General features: G+C 36.4%; 1 protein-coding gene across 13 annotated transcripts in view; it reads left to right on the forward strand.

The window, feature by feature from the left end:
• Inpp4b (inositol polyphosphate-4-phosphatase type II B) overlaps positions 1–19,923 on the forward strand; it is a 750,819-nt gene that overhangs the window by 671,592 nt on the left and 59,304 nt on the right. For all 13 annotated transcript variants that reach the window (XM_021727898.3, XM_040293274.2, XM_021727894.3 and 10 more), the window contains one exon: positions 3,521–3,618. In XM_021727898.3, the coding sequence (XP_021583573.2) occupies positions 3,521–3,618 (98 nt within the window). The remainder of the gene's footprint in view (positions 1–3,520; positions 3,619–19,923) is intronic.

Raw genomic sequence — 19,923 nt, forward strand, 5'->3', positions numbered from 1 at the left:
CCACATGATTCTGCTCATAGGATTTAGATATATTTATTGGTACCATTCTCCTTTTTATTAATTCCAAGTTAATTGATATAACAAGGTAAAATATTCATATTCAAGGAAATCTGGCCCAAATTTAAATTTAAATTTAAAAAATTGGGGCACATGTCGAGGCTAATACCAAAGTAGTCACATGGATCAACTTTTTTTTACACTTGCAAGTAGAATGTGTATATTAAATTTGAGAACTTTTTATGTTCATATATATATTAACATTGTAAATCCAGTTATATGTGTTAACATTTATGAACACAGCCTGTTTTTTTCCTTGTTTTATGTATTATTATAACTAAAGTAGGATAATGTTAACATGTCTTTTAATAATGACTTCCTCAAATAGTAAATGACTTTATGCAATTCCATGAGGCATTGTCAAAAAACACTTATTCTTTCGAAGCAGAAAACTTAACTTCTTCACCTAATTTACATATAAAGATTATAGAAACCATCTTGGGAAGCTAAAACAGGAGGAGCAAAAATTCAAAGCCAGCTTCAGCAACTTGGCAAGGCCCTAAGCAACTCAGAGAGACCCTGTCTCTCTGTAAAATCAAAAAAAAAAAAAAAAAATAGAGAGAGAGGTCTGGATGTGGCTCAGTTGTCCTCTTGTGTTCAAACCCTGATACCAAAAAAAAAAAAAGAAAAAAGAAAAAAAAAAAAAAAAAAAAAGAAAGGCCTGGCTGGAGAAGTCTCTGACAGGTAAACTTTGGACAGTCTGAGAGTCTTTGGTATTTAAAATGATTTCTTAACTCCCCATAAGTAACTGTTTTAAAGTGTGTGGCATATTACTTGCTATAACTTGTTAAATATATTTTAGATCTTCATTACTGTCTTTTACTAAACTAACATTTCTGCTATAATTGTAGTTCTCTTGAATTTCAATGATGCTTAACATGCCTCTTGTTAGCTATTATTTTCAGACTCTCTCTCTTTGCTTCTCCCTCTTACCCACAAGATGTTTCCTGGAAAACATAGGTTTTCGTAATTCTCATTTGGCTGTTAACAAGTAGATGATGAAGCTTTGTATTTTATGTTTGATTTCAATCCATGTGGAAGCTGTTAGTCTCTTTTTCTTACAGAACTTATATATCAAAATATAGTTGTATGCAGAGTATTGTACATGAAGTTTTCTTTGATAATTAAACACTTTTTTAAATCAGTATAAAAGTTTGATTGTATTGTGCGTGTGTGTGTGTGTGTGTGTGTGTTTGTGTATAATCTTTTTCCTCATATCAAAAGCAGTGTCTGTGGCAAATGATATTCCTGAACATAACTCGCACAACTTGGGACAAAAAGAACCAGCCGGATAAATAGTGTCTTTTTGATATAGCAAAACTTTTTTGGTACACTAGAATATGGTATATTGGGGGTTTATATTAACTCATCAACAAGGTAAAAACTTAAAGATAAAAAAATTAATTGCTAAAACTTCAGGAGACTGGGAAATCCAAGAGCCAGGACCCAGCTGCATTGGTCTCTGGTGAGGGCAGGTGTCTGATCACGTTCCCCTGTGTGCTCACATGGCCTCTTCTTTGTGTAGATAGTGCAGAGCTCTCTGGTGTCACTTCTTGTAATGTACAGGATCAGAGCCTATCCCCATAACCTCAATCAACCCAACTCACTTACTCAGAGGGGGCCCCGTTACTAAATACAACAAAACTAGGGTTAGGGTTTCAGCACATGGATTTTACTAATCTTACTTCCATGAGGATGCTATGTTAAAAACACCAGTTCACTCTGGTATCTTAAAAAAGTTAGAAAATTGTATTTTCAGTCTGGGGAAACTCTAATTTTAATTTTCCTATGACTATATTCATATTCTCCAAGTTCAGTTCATACAGATATTAAACATTGGCTCTGCCAGGCACTGCCATGTCCAGCTATGGGACAGAGGGAGATAGGAAACGTAGGATGTGATACCTGTGCTGAATGAACTACAATACATTAAGGAGGATGAGTCAGCCAACACCATGTTACATTTGACTTACGCAATCATCAAAGATGTTGAAAGGACAGACATAGCGTAGGAAAGAAATGGGAGATGAGTCCATGTGGAAGGTCCCTTGGGAAACAAGAGCTTTTCCCTGCTTTGAAGAATATGAATTAATCAAGCCAACAAGGAAGGTTAGACATTCTGGTCAGAGGAGGAAGAGCATGTGAACAGTCTCAGAGGTGTTAAGACAATGCCGAGAAGGGAGGAGGGTGTAACTACACTCCCATGAGTGTGTTTGATAGCTTTTGTGGAGACTTCAGTCCCGAACAAAGGGACCAGACTTTGTCATTACAGGGAGAAGAGAAGCATTGAAGTTCAGTGAACTGATAGGGTGATATTGATTCTTTCAGCATTTGGTTTATGTGTAATGCGATGCCGGGTCCACAGCTGATACTGAGCAAATATTTATTGAATGAATGAATGATCTCGTCATGCTACATAATAGACAAAAAGGGAAGGAGGCTGGAGGTATAGCACTGGAGCATTTGGGAGGCTTGAGGAGAGTAATTAACTACTTAATATATAGTGACAGTGAAAAAAAAGGAAGGGAAAGCAGACATGTGGTATCAACAAATAGTGGGTAGGATGGGGGAACGAAATGAAATCCAAAATGGTGCCTGGATTTTGAACTTCAGTTAATGACAGGATATCAGGGATAGGTCTAGAAACAGTCAATAAGAGGAAATGGATTCAGGTTTGGGTTATGTTGCACATGAAGTCAGTATAGGAGGGACACAACTCACACTGAGAATTCCAATCTAGAAATATGGATTGGGATGTAGATACACACTGGGAGCCATTTATACAGCATCCTTTTATAAAAGAGAGACAAGTGGACTTTTGAACTTGGGAAATTGTCAAAGAGAAGACAGTCAGGGACACATGAGTAGAAAGGTTTATCTTAAAGAAGGACTAAAAGAGCCCTGGTACAGAGAGGTTGGTCTTAAAATTTAGCAGGAAAAAAAATATCTGTAAAAGTGAACTCCTCTCTGTGGGTATAGGGCTCTACATGTTCCTCTGGCAGTTGACAGTGTACAAGACTGCATGCAGCACAGTGCCCTGTCCTGGTCTTCTGAAGCATTCCCAAGCTGCCATGGGTAATGAGGAAGATTGAATGGATAAAAAGAGAGGGAGGGAGGGAGGGAGGATTTTCTATGCATGCAGAGATGCATCCCCGAAGAGGAGGTGCAGGGTAAGGAAAATAAACATTCACCGGATACTAGTTTTCTACATGCACAGGGGGTTATGTTTGCATATGGTATTTAGTCAAAGTTCACAGGCAATGATGTGAGACTAGTTTGATGTTGTCAGAGTGATTGGTGGAATCAGGGCGGTGGAGACTAGAATATGTTTGAAATCACATTTTTGAAATGTAGCTCTCTCTTAGGAAACTATTGTCATCTATTTATAAAGCAAGGATTAAAAAATGTAACTTTTGGGAGCTCTTTTACAATCCATAACTACTTTCTTTTTTTCTACTTTTAGATTTGGAGATGTCTCTTTGCAAGAAAGTATTAACCATGAAAATTTTGAACTTCTGAAAGAATATTATACAACATTTATGGAAAAGATGCCTCCTGATTGTAAGTATATGAGTTGTAGAAAACAGTAACAATAATTTCTTGATTATAAATCTTCAGGAGAGGTCAGGCATCGAGGTCAGTGACTAAAGAAGCATGGGCTGGGAGTTGAGCGTGATTCTGAGATTATGAGAACCAAAAAGATTGATTGCCAAGGTGGCCGGGCTGACGCCTGCCTCATTACCTTGATTGCACTTTAGAATACGTCCCACAGCTCATGCAGGGACATTAACTTCAGTGCCATTGGAAAATGACAAAAATTTAAAGTTTAGAACTTAACATTAGAAACCTCTATTGAGCCTAATAAAAATTTTTGCATAATTCTTCACCATATAAACACTTAAGTAAATCCTTAAGTCTCCAATTTGCAAGATAACGTCAGACATGTCACACACTGTATAAAGAGAAAATCAGAAAGAACACAAGTTACACAATGTAATGCCCAGTAACATAAAAGAAGGAGCCAATTTACTGAATATACTTATTGCAGCATTTTACAGGAAGAACTTAAGGCATTCAAGTTTATAGAAATGTGTTTTACATTTCTTTGAAAAAGGTTTGGCCATTGTTTAATTCTGAAGCTCTTTTTCCTACACCGTTAAGTACATAATACTTAAGTAGTCCAACATCAGAGAATTAAGAATGTCTTTGGAGTTCATTTGCAAATAAGTATAAATATGCTGAGATATTGAGATATTCACAATGATAATAAGCTAGATTTTAATAAAGTAGGGAATGTTTTAATATTTTTAACCAAAAATTATAATTGAAATCTAGCTGTCATCCAATCACAAGCCATTTGTTCACTGCTTTACAGTCTTATACTTACTTTGTGATAATATTAGGTGGCAGAATATTAAGGTCTTTTCATTAACCCAATGAATGTTGAATCAGATTTCTTCAGTGGGCATATGCACCCCCATGTGCAAACAGAAAGTTTTACTTGTAGTTTTAATACTATAATTTTTATATTATTTTATTTTCCATCAAATGTTTTTTGTTAAAATGAAATTAAGCAGGTAGAGGTTTTTTAGCAACCAGCACACTTTGAATTATAAATTTGTTAATTACCTGAAAAGTTACTATATTATGTATAAAACTCTTTTGCTTTGGTCATTAATAAAAAAAAAAGAGTTGACTCTAACTTGGATGTTGGTGAGTCTTCAGTCTTTATAAGTTATTTGTAATTTGGAAGTAAATCTCAGAATTTCTATCAACTTGATTTCTGTTTATCTTGTTCTTAAAATGTATGTGTAGTTCCTGGATTAGCAATAGCAGCCTGACCTGGGACCTGTCAGCAATGCAGACTCTCAAGCCCCACTGCAGATGTACTAAACTTACCCTGAACCCATATTTTAATAATCTTTCCAAGTGGTTCCTGACCCATATTAATTCTCTTTTTTAGTTATAGATGGGCAAAATACCTTTATTCTACTCATTTTTAAGTGGTGCTGAGGATGGAACCCAGTTCCTCACATGTGCTAATAAGCAAGTGCTCTAGCACTGAGCCACAACTCCAGGTCCCTGATCCATATCAATTCTTGAGAGCCATCAATGGTCGTTGATATATCATCCTCATTCAAAACCTATGTGAAAGTCCATGAACAACACTTGTACCACCTGTAAAAGAATCACGTAGAAGTACTTGCTGAAATATTGCCTGAGAGATGAAATACAAAATAATTCTATTTTAATTTAAATTAAACTTTTCATAAAAATAAATATTAAAAATTTAGAAAGATGAAATCTTATATATGAGCAATTAAATAGTTGTCCATTTGTATCAATGAGGAATTGTTTGCAGGACCTCCTGCAGATACAAAAATCTATGGATACTGAAGTACTCTATAAAAATGGTGTAGTATTTGCATAAAACCCTGGGTACATATTCCTGGATGCTTTAAATCCTGACTAGATTATTTATAAAAGCCATACAACCTATTGCAATGCAAATAGTTGTTACGCCATATTGCTTATAGGAAATAATGACACAGAAATTCTGTACATGTTCAAATACAGTTTGAATCAGTTAGCAGTATTTTAGTTTTCTGAATATGTTTGGTGGCTGATTGAATAAACAGATGTCCAACCTGTGGATGTGGAGCACTGACTGTATAATCAAGTGTTTTTAGAAACTTGAAAATTTACTGTTTGAATACAGGACGGCCTTTCGAGTCATACCAGTTCCATTTCCTTATTTAGACAGGAGTCTTAATATTACTGGATTTTCCTTTTTTGTTTCCTATATTTTTGAGACAAAGCTATCTTAGATTCACGGCAGAATGGAGTTGTAGCATGACTGTGGTACATCTGAACCAGGGTGTGAACCCCATTTGTATAGTTATGCTAACACCTGGGGGCTAGGCCTGAGGTAGAAACATTGTGGGCCAAGGCATGATTTGAGTTGCACTCCATTTGAGGACAAAACCACAAAATTTGTGAGTAGAGAAAGATTAGAGGTTAGGCCATTTGCTAAAAGGGAAGGAACTACTATAGTGGGCCAGATCCACAATCCATAAAGTTTATTGTTTTCTCTCATAGTAAAATCAATGGATAGTTTCTGTCGATATTTAAGATAGATTAATTCTCTTAATAAATTATTTTTACTTATTAATCCATTATGAATGTGCTTTCCATTAATTTATCAACCAGTTCTCAAATGATTTATGCATGAAATAGTTGAATTCTATAAGATTTTGAGGAAAAACAATAATTTTTTCTCCAAATACTTTTTTTTTTAACCTTAAGGGATGCCCCTTACTTTTCTTATATCAAGACATAAAGATACATCCCATCCCAATATATTCACTCCCAAAGGGCTTTCATCTTTTTGCTCTTCTCTTTTTTTATTTGTTCTTTTTAGTTACATGTGAAAGCAGAGTCCATTTTGATGAGATTATACATTCATGGAAAATATTTATTGTAATTAGGGCCCCAGTCTTATGGATGTACATGATGTACTGTGGATTAGTCACCCGTGAATCTTTTATTCTTTTGTTTAGAAAAATTTTCAGGACTAAAATCATATTCTTCCTCAAATATTCTCTATTCCCATTATATGCAGTATATTTATTTAATGGGCAGTCTCAATTCAGCAGTCTACAAACATGGGACAGGTTTATTTTTGTGACTGTTATCAGGTTTACTGAACACTTGAACCTTTGGAGTTAGTAATCGGGGGAGGGATGTTGAAAGAAACTTGGTCATTATATACCTTCCAATCTGTTCATCATTGTCTAGTAATTTGTGACTCATGTATTTAAAAAGTTCAATGCAATCAGAGTAAGTATTTAATCAAATTCGTATTATTATTATCCGCCACCCTCAGCTGTGGGAAGACCATCAGAGGAAGGCTTGGTAAAGCAGGGCAGCTCCTGTGTCTTTGTCCTGGAGAAATCATGGGATCTCGAGAAACATCTCATGGAATGTTCCTGTGACAAAGAGGCAAACCTAGCATAGGAATCCCAGGAGAGGGCATTTCCTTCCCTGAAAATGATGTGAAGCAAGTCATACATATCTAAAATTGCCACCAGATAGAACTGCTGCTGCTGGCCCCTTTTCTGTGCTGTGAATTCTCCCTCACAATCTTTTTTTCCTCTGGTAATGCTGCTTTCCAACAGCTGCCATCCCTGCACTGACTCTGAGGCACAGTGATCTCTGGGAGCTGCTTCCCCTCAGGCCCTACCTATGATATTCACTGGCCCCTTTGATCAACTGGGAAATTCCATGGGGCCTGTATTCCATGTGCTTCTCCTATTTGCTCTGATCTTCCCATTGAGCTCGATGATCTGAGACATCTTTCAGACATCTTTCAAGCCCCTTTCTTGCTTCCCTGAAACATGAAGAAGACATTTAATTTTGCATTATAAGTAAACGAAAAAGAAAAATAAAGCACTTCTGTAAATCACCAGCATAAAAGGCTCCGTGTTTCAAGACGGTTATCGCATCTCACATATAATCCAGAGCTTTTGTAAAAGGAGCAGATTCAATGCTCCTTTCTCTCTGCTTTAAGGTTGGAAGGACCAACTGTCAATTGTTCACATCTAAGCACTTTCTCTAGTAGTAATGCCTGGTACCCAAAACAGAGGGAGATTGGAATCATAACATAGGTTTATTAAAACTTGACCACTTAACTGACTCCTTTATTCAAACAATAAGAATGGATTGTGTAGCACTTTTGACTACAAAGGAAAACCAGGCAGGGCTTTTCTTAGCTATTCTAAATTATTTCTATATTAATTGAAAATTCTTTATATGTATAGGATCTCCTCCATTATAGCAATAAGAATTCCACATGAAATGCTTTTTTAGAAAAAAATGAAAAACTTAGTTTGCAATGAAAGTGGGTAGAATGTTGTCATGTATTTCATTGTATGTGTGTGATTTTTGCTGGAAGTCTCACATTCAATGGAGCAGGTACTGTTGAAGATCATATTATGTATAAAACTCTGCCAATCACTATGGATGATGAAGATGAATAGGCCTGTCCCCTAGTAGCACACAATTTAATGACTCAGTGTCATCAAAGAATAATCTGCATTAACTCTGAACCTCATTTCAGAAAAATAATTGCTATTTTAGAGTGTTGATCCTTTTTCTGAATAATTTGATTTTATTGTTTTTTGCTTCCATTGTTCGAAGAGTTTTACTTTCTCCTTGATTGTTTCTGACATTCATGGTCTGGTTACGCATTGTCATAGCTTTCATTTCTGCACTAGGAAAAATAAAACATCCTGTACATTCATTCCATTTACAAAAATAGGAAAAGAGAATGCAAATTTAATAGTTTATGGATAATTAATTTTAGATGAATTATTTAAACAGTTTTCTCCACAGTCTGCATAGAAAATGATAACAGACATTGTGAAAGGTAATATCTGTAACTACAAGAAAAGTAGGGCTATAGAGCCCACAAAGAATGAAGGAATTATTTGACATTGAGGCAAAAAAGAAACTAAAATGAGAGGCATATAATCCAGGGAAAGGTGAGCAAGAATATTAGATGTGTTGAAGACAAAGAATAAGGATTAAAAAAGAAGCTATTGGATTTGGTTCCTATGAATGATTGATGACGTTTAATGGACTAGTTTTAATTAGCAGGCTTTTAAGAAGAGAACGCATCTTGTATAAGTAGAGAGAGAGTAAAAGCCATACCTTAGGAAACTCACCACTGATTACCAAGAGAGAAATGAGAAAGTAGGCTGAAAGCAATGGAATGAAACAAAAGGGTTTTTGTTTTGGCTTTGATTCAGTTTTCCAATGTATGTTCAAAGACGGATGGAAATTTCATAGTGCTCTCTGTGGGCTAAGAACCTACTCTTGGTGTTGCTGAGAGGTTCTGGAGAAGGTAGTAGTGGTGAGTCTCCTGTAAGTAGCCAGAAAGCTCCAAGAGAGTACAGAGGACTTGACCTTCCATGTAAGGCAGAGACTGAATATAACTTGACAAGGATGAAAGTCGTCTTCTTGCTTCTGTATAATGAAAACGGCCATGCCTGGCTGAGGCCCCATTAACACCTGGAAAATTCACAGTCGCTCTGTGAAACTGGTGTTCTACACATAAAAGGTTTGAAAGGTTAAAAAGAAGAGCTAGGAGTTGGTCTTCAAAACCCTTCTGGTCACTGCTGGTTCTCAGGTCTCACAGTCCTTTGGTGAATTTTTAGAGAGAAAAGCCTTAGAAAAAGATTTTTTTTTCACATATCCTTTGCCAATTTAAAAAATCAGGTCAATCATGGTTTTCCTTGATAGCCTGTTAACTTCTTTTTAACAGAATTATTGAAATATACTTCTTAAATATAATTTGTAAAAAGCTGTGCATGCCTATTAAGAAGTCTGGCATCTTTTACTGAACTAACATTTTGTTAGCAGAGTGTAATTTAGACTAAAATATTCTTAGCCTTTTGGACTTCTTCTTTTCCTCCCTCCCTTCTTTTTTTTTTTCCCAGTGCTAGGGTCTGAACCCAGGGCCTTTCACATGCTACCATGTAGCATGGTAGACCAGCACTCTATCACAGGGGGGTTCCCTCAGCCCCTCAGTTAGCATTTTCTATTTTTACTATTTCAATTTTTTTTCTTAACTCTCACTTTAAAAATTGATACATGAAGTAAAGCTGGTTCAAGTCGGGATAAAATTAGAGAGATTTAATAAATGTTGGAATTCAAAATAAATGAAATTTATAAAAAGAAACGGTGCTCTATTGGGACAAGTAAACCTGCAAATAAGAGGATTTCACAGAGGCAGATGAAAAAGAAGAGCTTAACTATAAACACAGTATAGGATATAAAAATTAGGTTAATTAGATCAAAAAATTGAACAACTCCCTGTAATGTCTGATACTTTGTCATTTTGGACATTGCCATATAACCATCGAAAAAGTAGCATATTTCTCAAACATGGGCCAGAACTCTCTAGTAAGTGAAAATAAGTGTGTGATGATATTTTCCTGAATTAAAATATTATTTTTGTGTCCAAAAGGAATGAAAAGTACAGCTGCCAAGGGTTTACTTGGAACTGTACTTGGTATAAAATAAACTTAAAAATTGATGCACATGAGAGTATTGATAGAAAACCAGCAACAATATTAATAACATATATTGCTCAAAAAAAAAACTGAATACTAGGTTTTGGCAGACTTTGTTAGCAAACTGTACTATTGGACTCACCATCGTGTTTAATGTCATAGTCACTGTCATGTGCCAATGAGTACCCTGTACTACACATGGAAAAGAGCACTGAAGAGGAAAGTGTAAATTAGCTCCTGTGGTTGGTGCACTTATCAGAGAGGTGCTTCAACATTTGCTCTGACAATGACGATTTAGGCTATTTAAGTGGATGATCATTCAGTTAGTGATCATTCTGTGAGCTCTATCACAGGCTAGGAAATACATGATGAAATCAACTCTGACAGCATTATCTACCTGTGCTTCATAGACGGGCAACCCTCCATAAGCCAAAAGGGCACACGTGAATACCAGGCTCTTAATGGCACCCATCTTTATACTTTGCACGTGCACACACACACACACACACACACACACGTACCTATGAAGCAACTCAGATGGAATGATATTTTCATTCAATGTGAAATTACCTTGATTTAACATGTCATGCTAAATTAAAGTGTCTAAGTTTCCTAAGCAACAAGAATAATCTGAATAGTACAGAGTTCTAATATTTCTAACAAACTGGAAGATAAAAGAGATAAAAAAGATGTGGAGGCTAACTCACAATAAGCAAGGGGGAGGGAAGAATAGAAGTTCATTGCTATAGACAAAGGGAAATGAAGGATAGGGAGGGTGCATGGGAATAGAAAAGACAGTAGAATGAATCCAACATGTTTATGTATGAATACACAACCAGTGTAACTTCATATCATGAATGGGAAGTTACACTCCATGTATGGATGGTATGTCAAAATACATTCTTCTGTCACATATAACTAAAAATAACAAATAAAAATTATTAAAAAAATATAAAGTTAGCCTGAAATGACCCACTAAGGCTCAGCAAAAGATTACAGAATGTAATAAAATGTGAACATTTACAAAAAAGATATTAGGATTTTCTGAAGTTAACATGAGTATCCTTTCAACACCTATTATACATTGATGTATCATATATCTAATTTACATTAATAATTTTAAAGACATTTCAACTTTGATACTATGTAGACATCCAAATATACAAAGAAAATTCCAGTTAGTCATCCAAATATTTTGCTTATTTTGTTTCAAGCATATGTATATTTGGAAACATTCAGATGGCAGAGGAAATTTTCACATATTAGCCATATGTTTGGCATTGCATAGATACACAAAAATGTTAAAAGGAACTGGCAGTATAAGGGATATTTATATGTCTATTTCTGCACAAATAAAATTACATGATATCCATCTATGCATTGATTAAGAGATCATATAACCTTTAGGACAACCTCAAATTGAGGAGCCTCAAAGTTGAAACTGTCCAAAAGAGGGCAGATGGAAAATAGAATTGGAAGATTTCTAGGTGTCTCCATCTTTTCTACACCGATTTTTCTTATAAATCTACTCCAGTCAGCCTTCTTTTCTCATAACTCCTCTGAAACGTTTTTTGGGTTTTTTTTTTTGGAAGGGATTTGAACACTGTTAGACCTAATGCCTGGTTCTTTGTCCTCGTCTTACTTGATCTAGTCGTGGGTTCGGCATGGTTATTTACTCCCTCTCTCATCATCACACATTTCTGTGATCTCTCTTCTCTGCTCCCTTGTTGAACATGGCCTCACTACGTTGAATACATCTATGAACCATTGACCTCATGTCTTCATTTCTGGCCCATCTATCTTCTCTGAACTCATGTTCTGATCAATGCCTTAAACTTGGTTCCTGCTGTCATATATACCTAATTAAAATTTTTTTTAATTGGAGTTACTCTTGATTCTTCTCTCTCTTTGAACTCTTACCCTTCTTCTAGTCCATTGGAACATCTCATTGGCAGTACTTTCAAAATATATGAAGAAACAGAGTGAATTTACTTTTATGTATATATCAATAAAGCCCCTCATTGCTGCCATCCTGCATAAACCATTCTAATATCTCTTCAAGATTATAACAAGAGCTTCCTTGAGTTCTCTGTCTTTTCTCTCTCAGTCCTTGTTTATTCTTATCACAGCAGCCAATGTGACCCTTTAAAAATGTTACTTGTTGACTTTATAGCTGAACTTCCAAAAGCATCACCTGGCATATGGTACCTACTTCATAAATAGTTGGTGAATGCATGAGTAAATGGCATAAACTGGGTCATTTAGGTATGTTTTTAAAGAATCAGAGAAAATAGAAAGCTACTGGATCTTAGAATTCAACTTAGGTTATGTTAAAATTTTTGTCATTATTCCTGTTAATAATTGTTGAGTGATAAAAGGATCCTCTAGTGAAATTACTTTGGAATTCACATGATCACATTGAATGTTCAGGGAAGGTCTAGAGCACGGATAGAAAACTTTTTGTAAAGGCACAGAAAGTAAATATTTAGGTTTGTATTGCAATCTCTGTCACTGGTTCTCAGATCTGATATTGTGGTTCAAAATAAGCCATAAACAATATGTATGCCATGGACATGACTGAATTTCAATAAAACTGTGTTTACAAAGGCAGAGGAACCACTTGGACTTAGTCTGCAGGCCATAGTTTTCTGACCCTAGTTTATAGTTTCTAAACCTATTTAATTTTGTATAAAAGAGTATTCTTGACATTATAGAACCATTAAAGATTATATAAGACATCCATTAGCATTTGGCTAAATAAGTGCCCCTCAGGACATAATTAAAGAAATACTGATCTAGTCCAGCCGTATCATTTATTATGAGGGACTTGGGGATGCAGCATAGATTTTGTTAAGTACATACACTGAGCTAGTTGGACAACAGAGACTAAATTCCATGTATAATGACTCCCAGTTGACCATTTTTTTTTCAGTTTTATACCAATGCTTTCTAGCAGCTTCTGACAGCAATGAACTTAAAAGTATATTACCTGAATTTATAGATTACTTGATTTCTAAATTAGCTGAATTTATAATTATAGATTTTAAAACTGAACATTTTACTGAATAACACCATGTTTTTATTTTCTGATTTTAATTTTTATATATTTCTAACTATGAATTTATTTTCAACTTGTTGCAAAAGAAACTTGGGTACACTTACCTCTTGAAGTTCTCTTGAAGTTTTTTTTTTCTTAATTGGTGTGTTATAATTTTTCATAAAACATAAAGGTGGAATTCATTGTGATATGTTCACACATGCAGATAACATAATTTGTTCAATTTCCTTTAATTCTTAAAGTTTTAATGCCCTTTTCCTGGCAGCAAAAAAAACAGAGACTTTTCTTTTTATCTGCTATCCCTTGAAGTAGTTTTGTAAATAAAAGTGATAGAAGACAATGTTCAATCTTAATTTTCTTAATGTACATGAAACTGTAGACAGACACTTTCAGTGTTCAGTAACTTGGAGACTGGATTGAAGAATGAAGTACAGGTAGCACTGCCATGAACAAGATGGGCCACACATACACATATACAAACGGCCACCTGCTTGGCCAAATGCACATTGATCTCTGCAACTTCTGCCTTACCTGGTGGCCCTGGTGGTTTAAATCCCTCCGACTTTTGGTTAGCCCCATTCTACTCTACAGCATGTGCAGATATAGACTTGGATGCCTAGCTTTTTCTGTCATCCTACCGTTTTCTTCTTTTTTTACTGAAACTCTTTAAAATGTCAAAGCCTTACATTCCAGATTCCACCACTCATCAAAGACTGGCTGGCCTCCCTGTAGACCACTCTCATAAGTCACCACATATAAATGGTGTAAAATCAAAAGGCACGAATTCAGTTGAAAGCTCACTTATGTGAGACATTTGATATTTTCAATGCCCGCATTTCATTGTCAGCCAAATGAGAATAATTAATATGATATACCTTGTACTTCAAAGTACATTCTTCCATTATCTCACCAGGGAAAGGAAGTTAGGATTTCCATTGTCAGTTTCTGTGACAGAAGGATGTCATGCTACACTAATGACTGTTAAAGAGATGGATAAGACAAGGACTGTGGTGCACTTTGAGTTTCTCAGGAGAGTTATATTTCTCCTGTATACACACCAACCAACCTATGCGTCCAGTTAAATTTGATCATGAAGTCTTTTTCTGTAGTTTGAACCAATTAGCATCTCTTTTCTATTCAGTGACCTCTTTGCTGCTCTGTCTACACTCTTTCACATTTATATTAACTTTACTAATTTTTTTTGAGTAATCACTAATTACCTTATTATTGTTCCCCCCAAAATGTGTTTTTCCCCTTTTGGGAACATCCCTAAAGATGAGCTCCTGAAAATATCACCGGTAGGATTCCTTCTTTGATCCTGCAGTGACAAGCAGGACATGAAAAATCTTAGTACTCTCCATCCCCTTTGGATATGAATATCTGAATTTGTCCTGAATTCATTCCAGTTCTTCAGTGACTCAGATTCATTATGATATTATGACAAATAAGCTGACCAACAATTAAAAGTGACAAAAACCTCATTCCAACCTTTAATGAAACTCCAAAAAGGAGACATCTAGCAACTTCTCACCTTTTAAGTCCTTTTTTCCGACTTTCATTCACTCGGCTGTTTAGCCTACCACTCTCCCAAATAGTCAGTCTTCATTTACCATTTTACTTCTTCACAATCACACAGCAAAACCTTTTCTTTCTGGTCCCTCTTTCTGTCCACCTTTCATTGTTCTCACTTCTATATCACAAAACTCCAGGAAAAAAAAAAAAAGAGCTCTTCTGGAAAGTCAGATAAAGAGGAGAATTGAAAGCTGCTTCATCAGATGCAGCAGAGAAGAGCAGGCTAAGAACACTCATAGAGGAACAACTGTGTCGCCATTGATAAACTGCCACTGGGCAAATGTCCCTGACCAACCGCCAAACAAGAGGCCGCTTCAAGTCAAAAGAGTGGAATAAAATGTAGGCCTCGTATCCTCCTTCCCTCTTTCCTTTCCATTGTGGAACCTTCAGACGCAGCTTTATTCCATCACTCTCTCTCTCTGTTTGACCTCACCCCGTGTCATCTCCGATGCCCCAGGAGTTGCTTTATTGGCCGGCCTTCCAGTAGACCAGTCTTGAAATTCAGCACATATAAATGGCATGAGATCAAGTCGTGGTTTCAATTGAAGCTGAATATTAGGGAATCCCCAAGCTCTTATTCTTAACTGCGTCCAGGGCCCTGAAGAGCCATCTCTTTTTCTGGGCTGTCTTTCCTGCAGTTGGGGAGTCAGTTCGGGGCATGGAAGAGGTGAGCCCTTCCTTTCTTACAAGGCTTTTTGTGCATCTGCCTCTCTCGGGGTCATTTGAACTTGGTCTGTTTCTCCAGCAGCCCGGCCCTTACCCATGGTGGAAAGGTATGGCATGGAGTCACCTCCAAAGTCACATTCCTTGTCTGCCTAAGCTTCGAGAATCCCTCTTTTAGAGTTTCATGTATGCCAACAGATGGGCATTTTTGCTGCTGCTATCACGGCTTTACAGGGACTTGGAAGGTGGCCAGGTAGAAAAGGTGGTAATTACTCAGTTTTCTTCAGCACCAGGATCTCAGTCTCTTACGTGCAGCCTAAAGTAATTGTCCATGCAGTTCAACCTGACTCCCAAGAAGACTGAATCGGGCTTTCACTCAAAGCCTCTCTTACTCAAGAATTCTGTTGCCCACTCAGCTCTCTTGCCTGCGCATTAACCTGTAGCTAGAGGAGAAGAGAATTTAGGTAGGTGTTAAAGAGTCTCAACTGACCATTTCACAACTCTTTGACATGACTTTTAAATTGTTTGGAAATTCTGAAACCAAATCATGAATGATATTTTAAAAAATAAAATACTGAAAGTAGGAAAAAGATTAATATGCTAATTTGTTTTCTTCCTACTCATCACAAGCCCTGCTCCCCTGTGCAATATCAGGCAAGGGGATTTTAAAGAATTTTTAGTATGATGTTTTGAAATCATTTTAATAATTATTTTTCCAGTGTGTTTTCTCTGTTGTTAGCAATAATTAACCTTGAAATACACTTAAAAGGAAATGCCGAAAGTGTAGCTCAAAAAAGTCAGCTCTGATCAGATTGGTATTTTAATATTTGATTTCTTATATTCACTTTTTTCATAAATTGGAAATTGGTAATATAATTTAAGTAAACATGGTTTTAGGAAGCATTTTTAACATATTTTTATATTTTTCAACATTTTAGAACCTCCCAGAGAACATAATTTATAATTTTAAGATGTAAATACAAATGATCATAATTTTAAGATATAAATCTTCTCCAAAAGAACAATTTATAATTTTAAGATTATAAAATTGGCTTTTGCCAATTGTACTTGTCTGTTTGCTAGGACAATTAACTATGATTGTTTCAGAGTAAAAGAGACCATACTTCAGAGTATAATACTAACCAACGTGAACTCTGAAAGCATTGTCCCCAATAGAAATACAGGCCCTTCTAAGTTATTTTGATTGTGTGGTTCTAGTTACTTACTGCCAATGCACATACTCTCCCAAGTATACTTATATAAAGTCAGAATAATTTTATTTATTCTCACAGTTTCTTTGGGTTAGTAGTCAAACACTGAAAGCAGGGATGTTTTATCCGCTTTGTGACATCTGTGACTTGGCAGCCACCTGAAAGGCTGGGAACTCTAGTCATCCAGAGGTTTATTTTGTGTTTTTGTGGTTTTTTGGTACTAGGGATTGAACTCAGGGGCACTCAACCACTGAGCCACATCCTCAGCCCTATTTTATTTTATTTAGAGACAGAGTCTCACTGGGTTGCTTAGCACCTCCCCATTGCTGAGACTGGCTTTGAACTTGCGATCCTCCTGTCTCAGCCTTCCAAGCTTCTGGGATTACAGGTGTGCGCCACCACATTAGGCATCACCTAGAGATTTCTAGAATTACATTCTGGCACCTGGGATAGCTGGCCTTAGAGACTAGGTTCTGCTGTGACTAGAGAATGTCAGTGGAACCCTTCATATGCTTGGGCCTCTCCTGGCAATGTGGATGAGTTCTCACAGGGAATGTCTCAAAAGAAAAAATAGAGATGGGTAAATTCCAAGAGAATAATCAGGTAGGAGCTTGAACAGTCACTTGTGACCTGGCCATAGAAGTTAGATAGCATCATGTCTGCTATACTGTATTGGTCAACACTGTCCCAAGCCCATCCAGATTCAAAGTGGGTGGCCATAGACTTTACTTCTCAGTAGAAGGAATCACAGTTTTAAAACCTTCATCCGAGATCATCATCACGATTGATTTGTTGCTTTCCAGAAATAATCTTCTGTGTCTTTTTTCTTACTGTCAATCAAAAGTACTCATTTGTACGATGGCTCATCTATGTTAAAAGTGCACACATAGCCTTTATTGACTTTAGTATGCTTTGGTTTTCGAGTGAAAGCAACCTTGACTCAAACTGTTTTGAACAATAAATTCATTAATTGATAGAGCTGATGATTCGAGGAGTAAAGCAGATTTTGAGAAGGGTTGGTTCAGTGGCTCAGGACTAGTGGGAGATACTCTTCCCCCTATTTCATCACTGTGATTCTCTTTCTGTATCTCCTCATAACTGAAGATGATGTCCCGAACTACCTCACTGCTCAACCCAAAAGATAAAGAGGTCTTCAACCTCCTGGTGAGCTTCCCTGGACTGGAAGAGCAGAGGTCACTTGTGTACCCTTAAAATAATTGATGAGGTCAGGATTGCATTCAGCTTGCCATAGACCATGCCCATTCCTGAACCTGGGTTGATTTCAAGGGGTCTGCATTATACTGGTTCATCAGAGTGAAGGTATGTCTGATCCCATGTAAATTGGTGTCTGCTTTACTCAGTAGAAAATGAGAGGGTGTGTGCTGGAAAGCCAGCTGTGATTTCCATTTCATCTTCAAACACCCTCTGGCAGCTGGAAGTCATTTGACCACAAGAGAACGAAGCGATGCCAGGTTATTGTTAGCATCACAGCTCTATCAGCTGAGAAGTCGTCATCACCTTCCCATTCACTTGCCAGGACCCTGCCTTTGATACAAATAAGAGGCATATCCAGAGCATTTGTTGAGGAAATTCTGTTTGACAAAACCCAGAAAAAGTAGTTACAAAAATGTGGCTCGACGTGGCTCTTCTGTTCCACTGGAGAGTAGTAGGACAGTCCCTGGGTTTGTGAATGCTCATGAGAAGCCGTTGTGCCCATAAGGGTGCGAGGAGAATATTTCCTGCCTTGAATAGATGCTGACTTTTCCCGTCTGAGGCTCTGAACTCTTTCTTCAGAACAATTAATCTTTCCCTCTGTTTTCTAGGGTTGACACAGAATTTAATCATGTAGCCTCTTCTACCATAACTTTTATTAATTGTTTTCCACTTCAAGTCGATGAAGCATGACAGGGTGACTGTCCTCATTTTGCAGTTGAGGAAATAGGGACAAAGGGTTAAGCAACTTGCCCAAGACCACACATCAAAGAAAGAGTGGAATTGACATTAGAAATGATTTTCTTGGAATTTTGTCTCAGTGCTTTCCTTTAAAAGAATTATGAAAATTTCTAACAAAAAAGGACAAATAATAAATAACAATCACTTGGGAATCTATTACTCAGCTTTGGAATTTTTGTAAGAGATGAATATTTATTTAGATAGAGTGAAATCTCCTTTTGTACCATCCCCTCACCTGGGTTCCCACCACTAACTCACCTCCTCTGAGAAAATCAATGCTTTGCATTCAGTGTTGTACTCTTCATATGTGACCATAAGAATAGGATGCATTTTTATATATAACTATATTATTGCTGCTGTCTTGTATGACTGCTAATTTTTTTTCTTATTTTTTTTTCTCAGTGTAGTTTTTATGATATTTCCATGGAGATACATGTGGCACCTGCTTAATCATTTTACCTGTTGCAATATAGACTATTATACTGAATAAATACAAAACAATTTATCCATTCTCTTTATGAATATTTGCATGGGTTTTTTCACTGATTAGTATTATAAAAAATAATGCAGAGAACATTCTTGTGGCTTTCCCTTAAACTGCTTTCTTAAGTACCATTTGAAAGGAAAGAAAATATTCCCATGCAGATGTATACAGAGACTAATTTTACTGTCTAAATTCAGTGTTACAATAATGCAGGAGTGAGTAGCAGAAGTAAAATTTATTGTGTATTTTTGTATTTGAGAAGACATAGTATAGGACTAAGATCAATATAAGTTCTATATATATTATGATTTTAGTTGATATTATTAGAATCTATTATTACATCTTAAAACCTTATCTGTGAGTAAACTGATCATTACTAGTGAATTATTAATGATACTCCTTCCAGAACCAGACTTGAATTTCTGCCTCTTAGAATTTTTTTTTTTTTTTGTACCAGAGATTGAATCCAGGGGTGTTTATTTATGGAACCACATACCCAGTCCTTTATATGTCTTATTTTGAGACAGAGTCTTTCTTTGGCCCTTGCTAAGTTACTGCAGCTGGCTTTGAATTTGGGCTCCTCCTGCCTCAGCCTCTCAAGCTGCTAGTATTACCCGCATATGCTGTCAGGCCCAGCTGCCTCTCAGGGTTTTTATCAGTTTGAAAGTGTTGGCCCCAGTCCACGTATTGGATTGACAGGGATGTGCTTTTCATTATAGAAAAAAAAATAGAGAGCTAGGCATATGGCTTGATGAGAGAGCACTAGCCTAGCAAATGCAAGACCCTAGATTTGCATACGCTACCCTCAAAAGCACTATATACACACACACACACACAAAAAAAAAAAAG

Source organism: Ictidomys tridecemlineatus, chromosome 9, assembly GCF_052094955.1.
Source record: "Ictidomys tridecemlineatus isolate mIctTri1 chromosome 9, mIctTri1.hap1, whole genome shotgun sequence".
Taxonomy (NCBI): Eukaryota; Metazoa; Chordata; class Mammalia; order Rodentia; family Sciuridae; genus Ictidomys; species Ictidomys tridecemlineatus.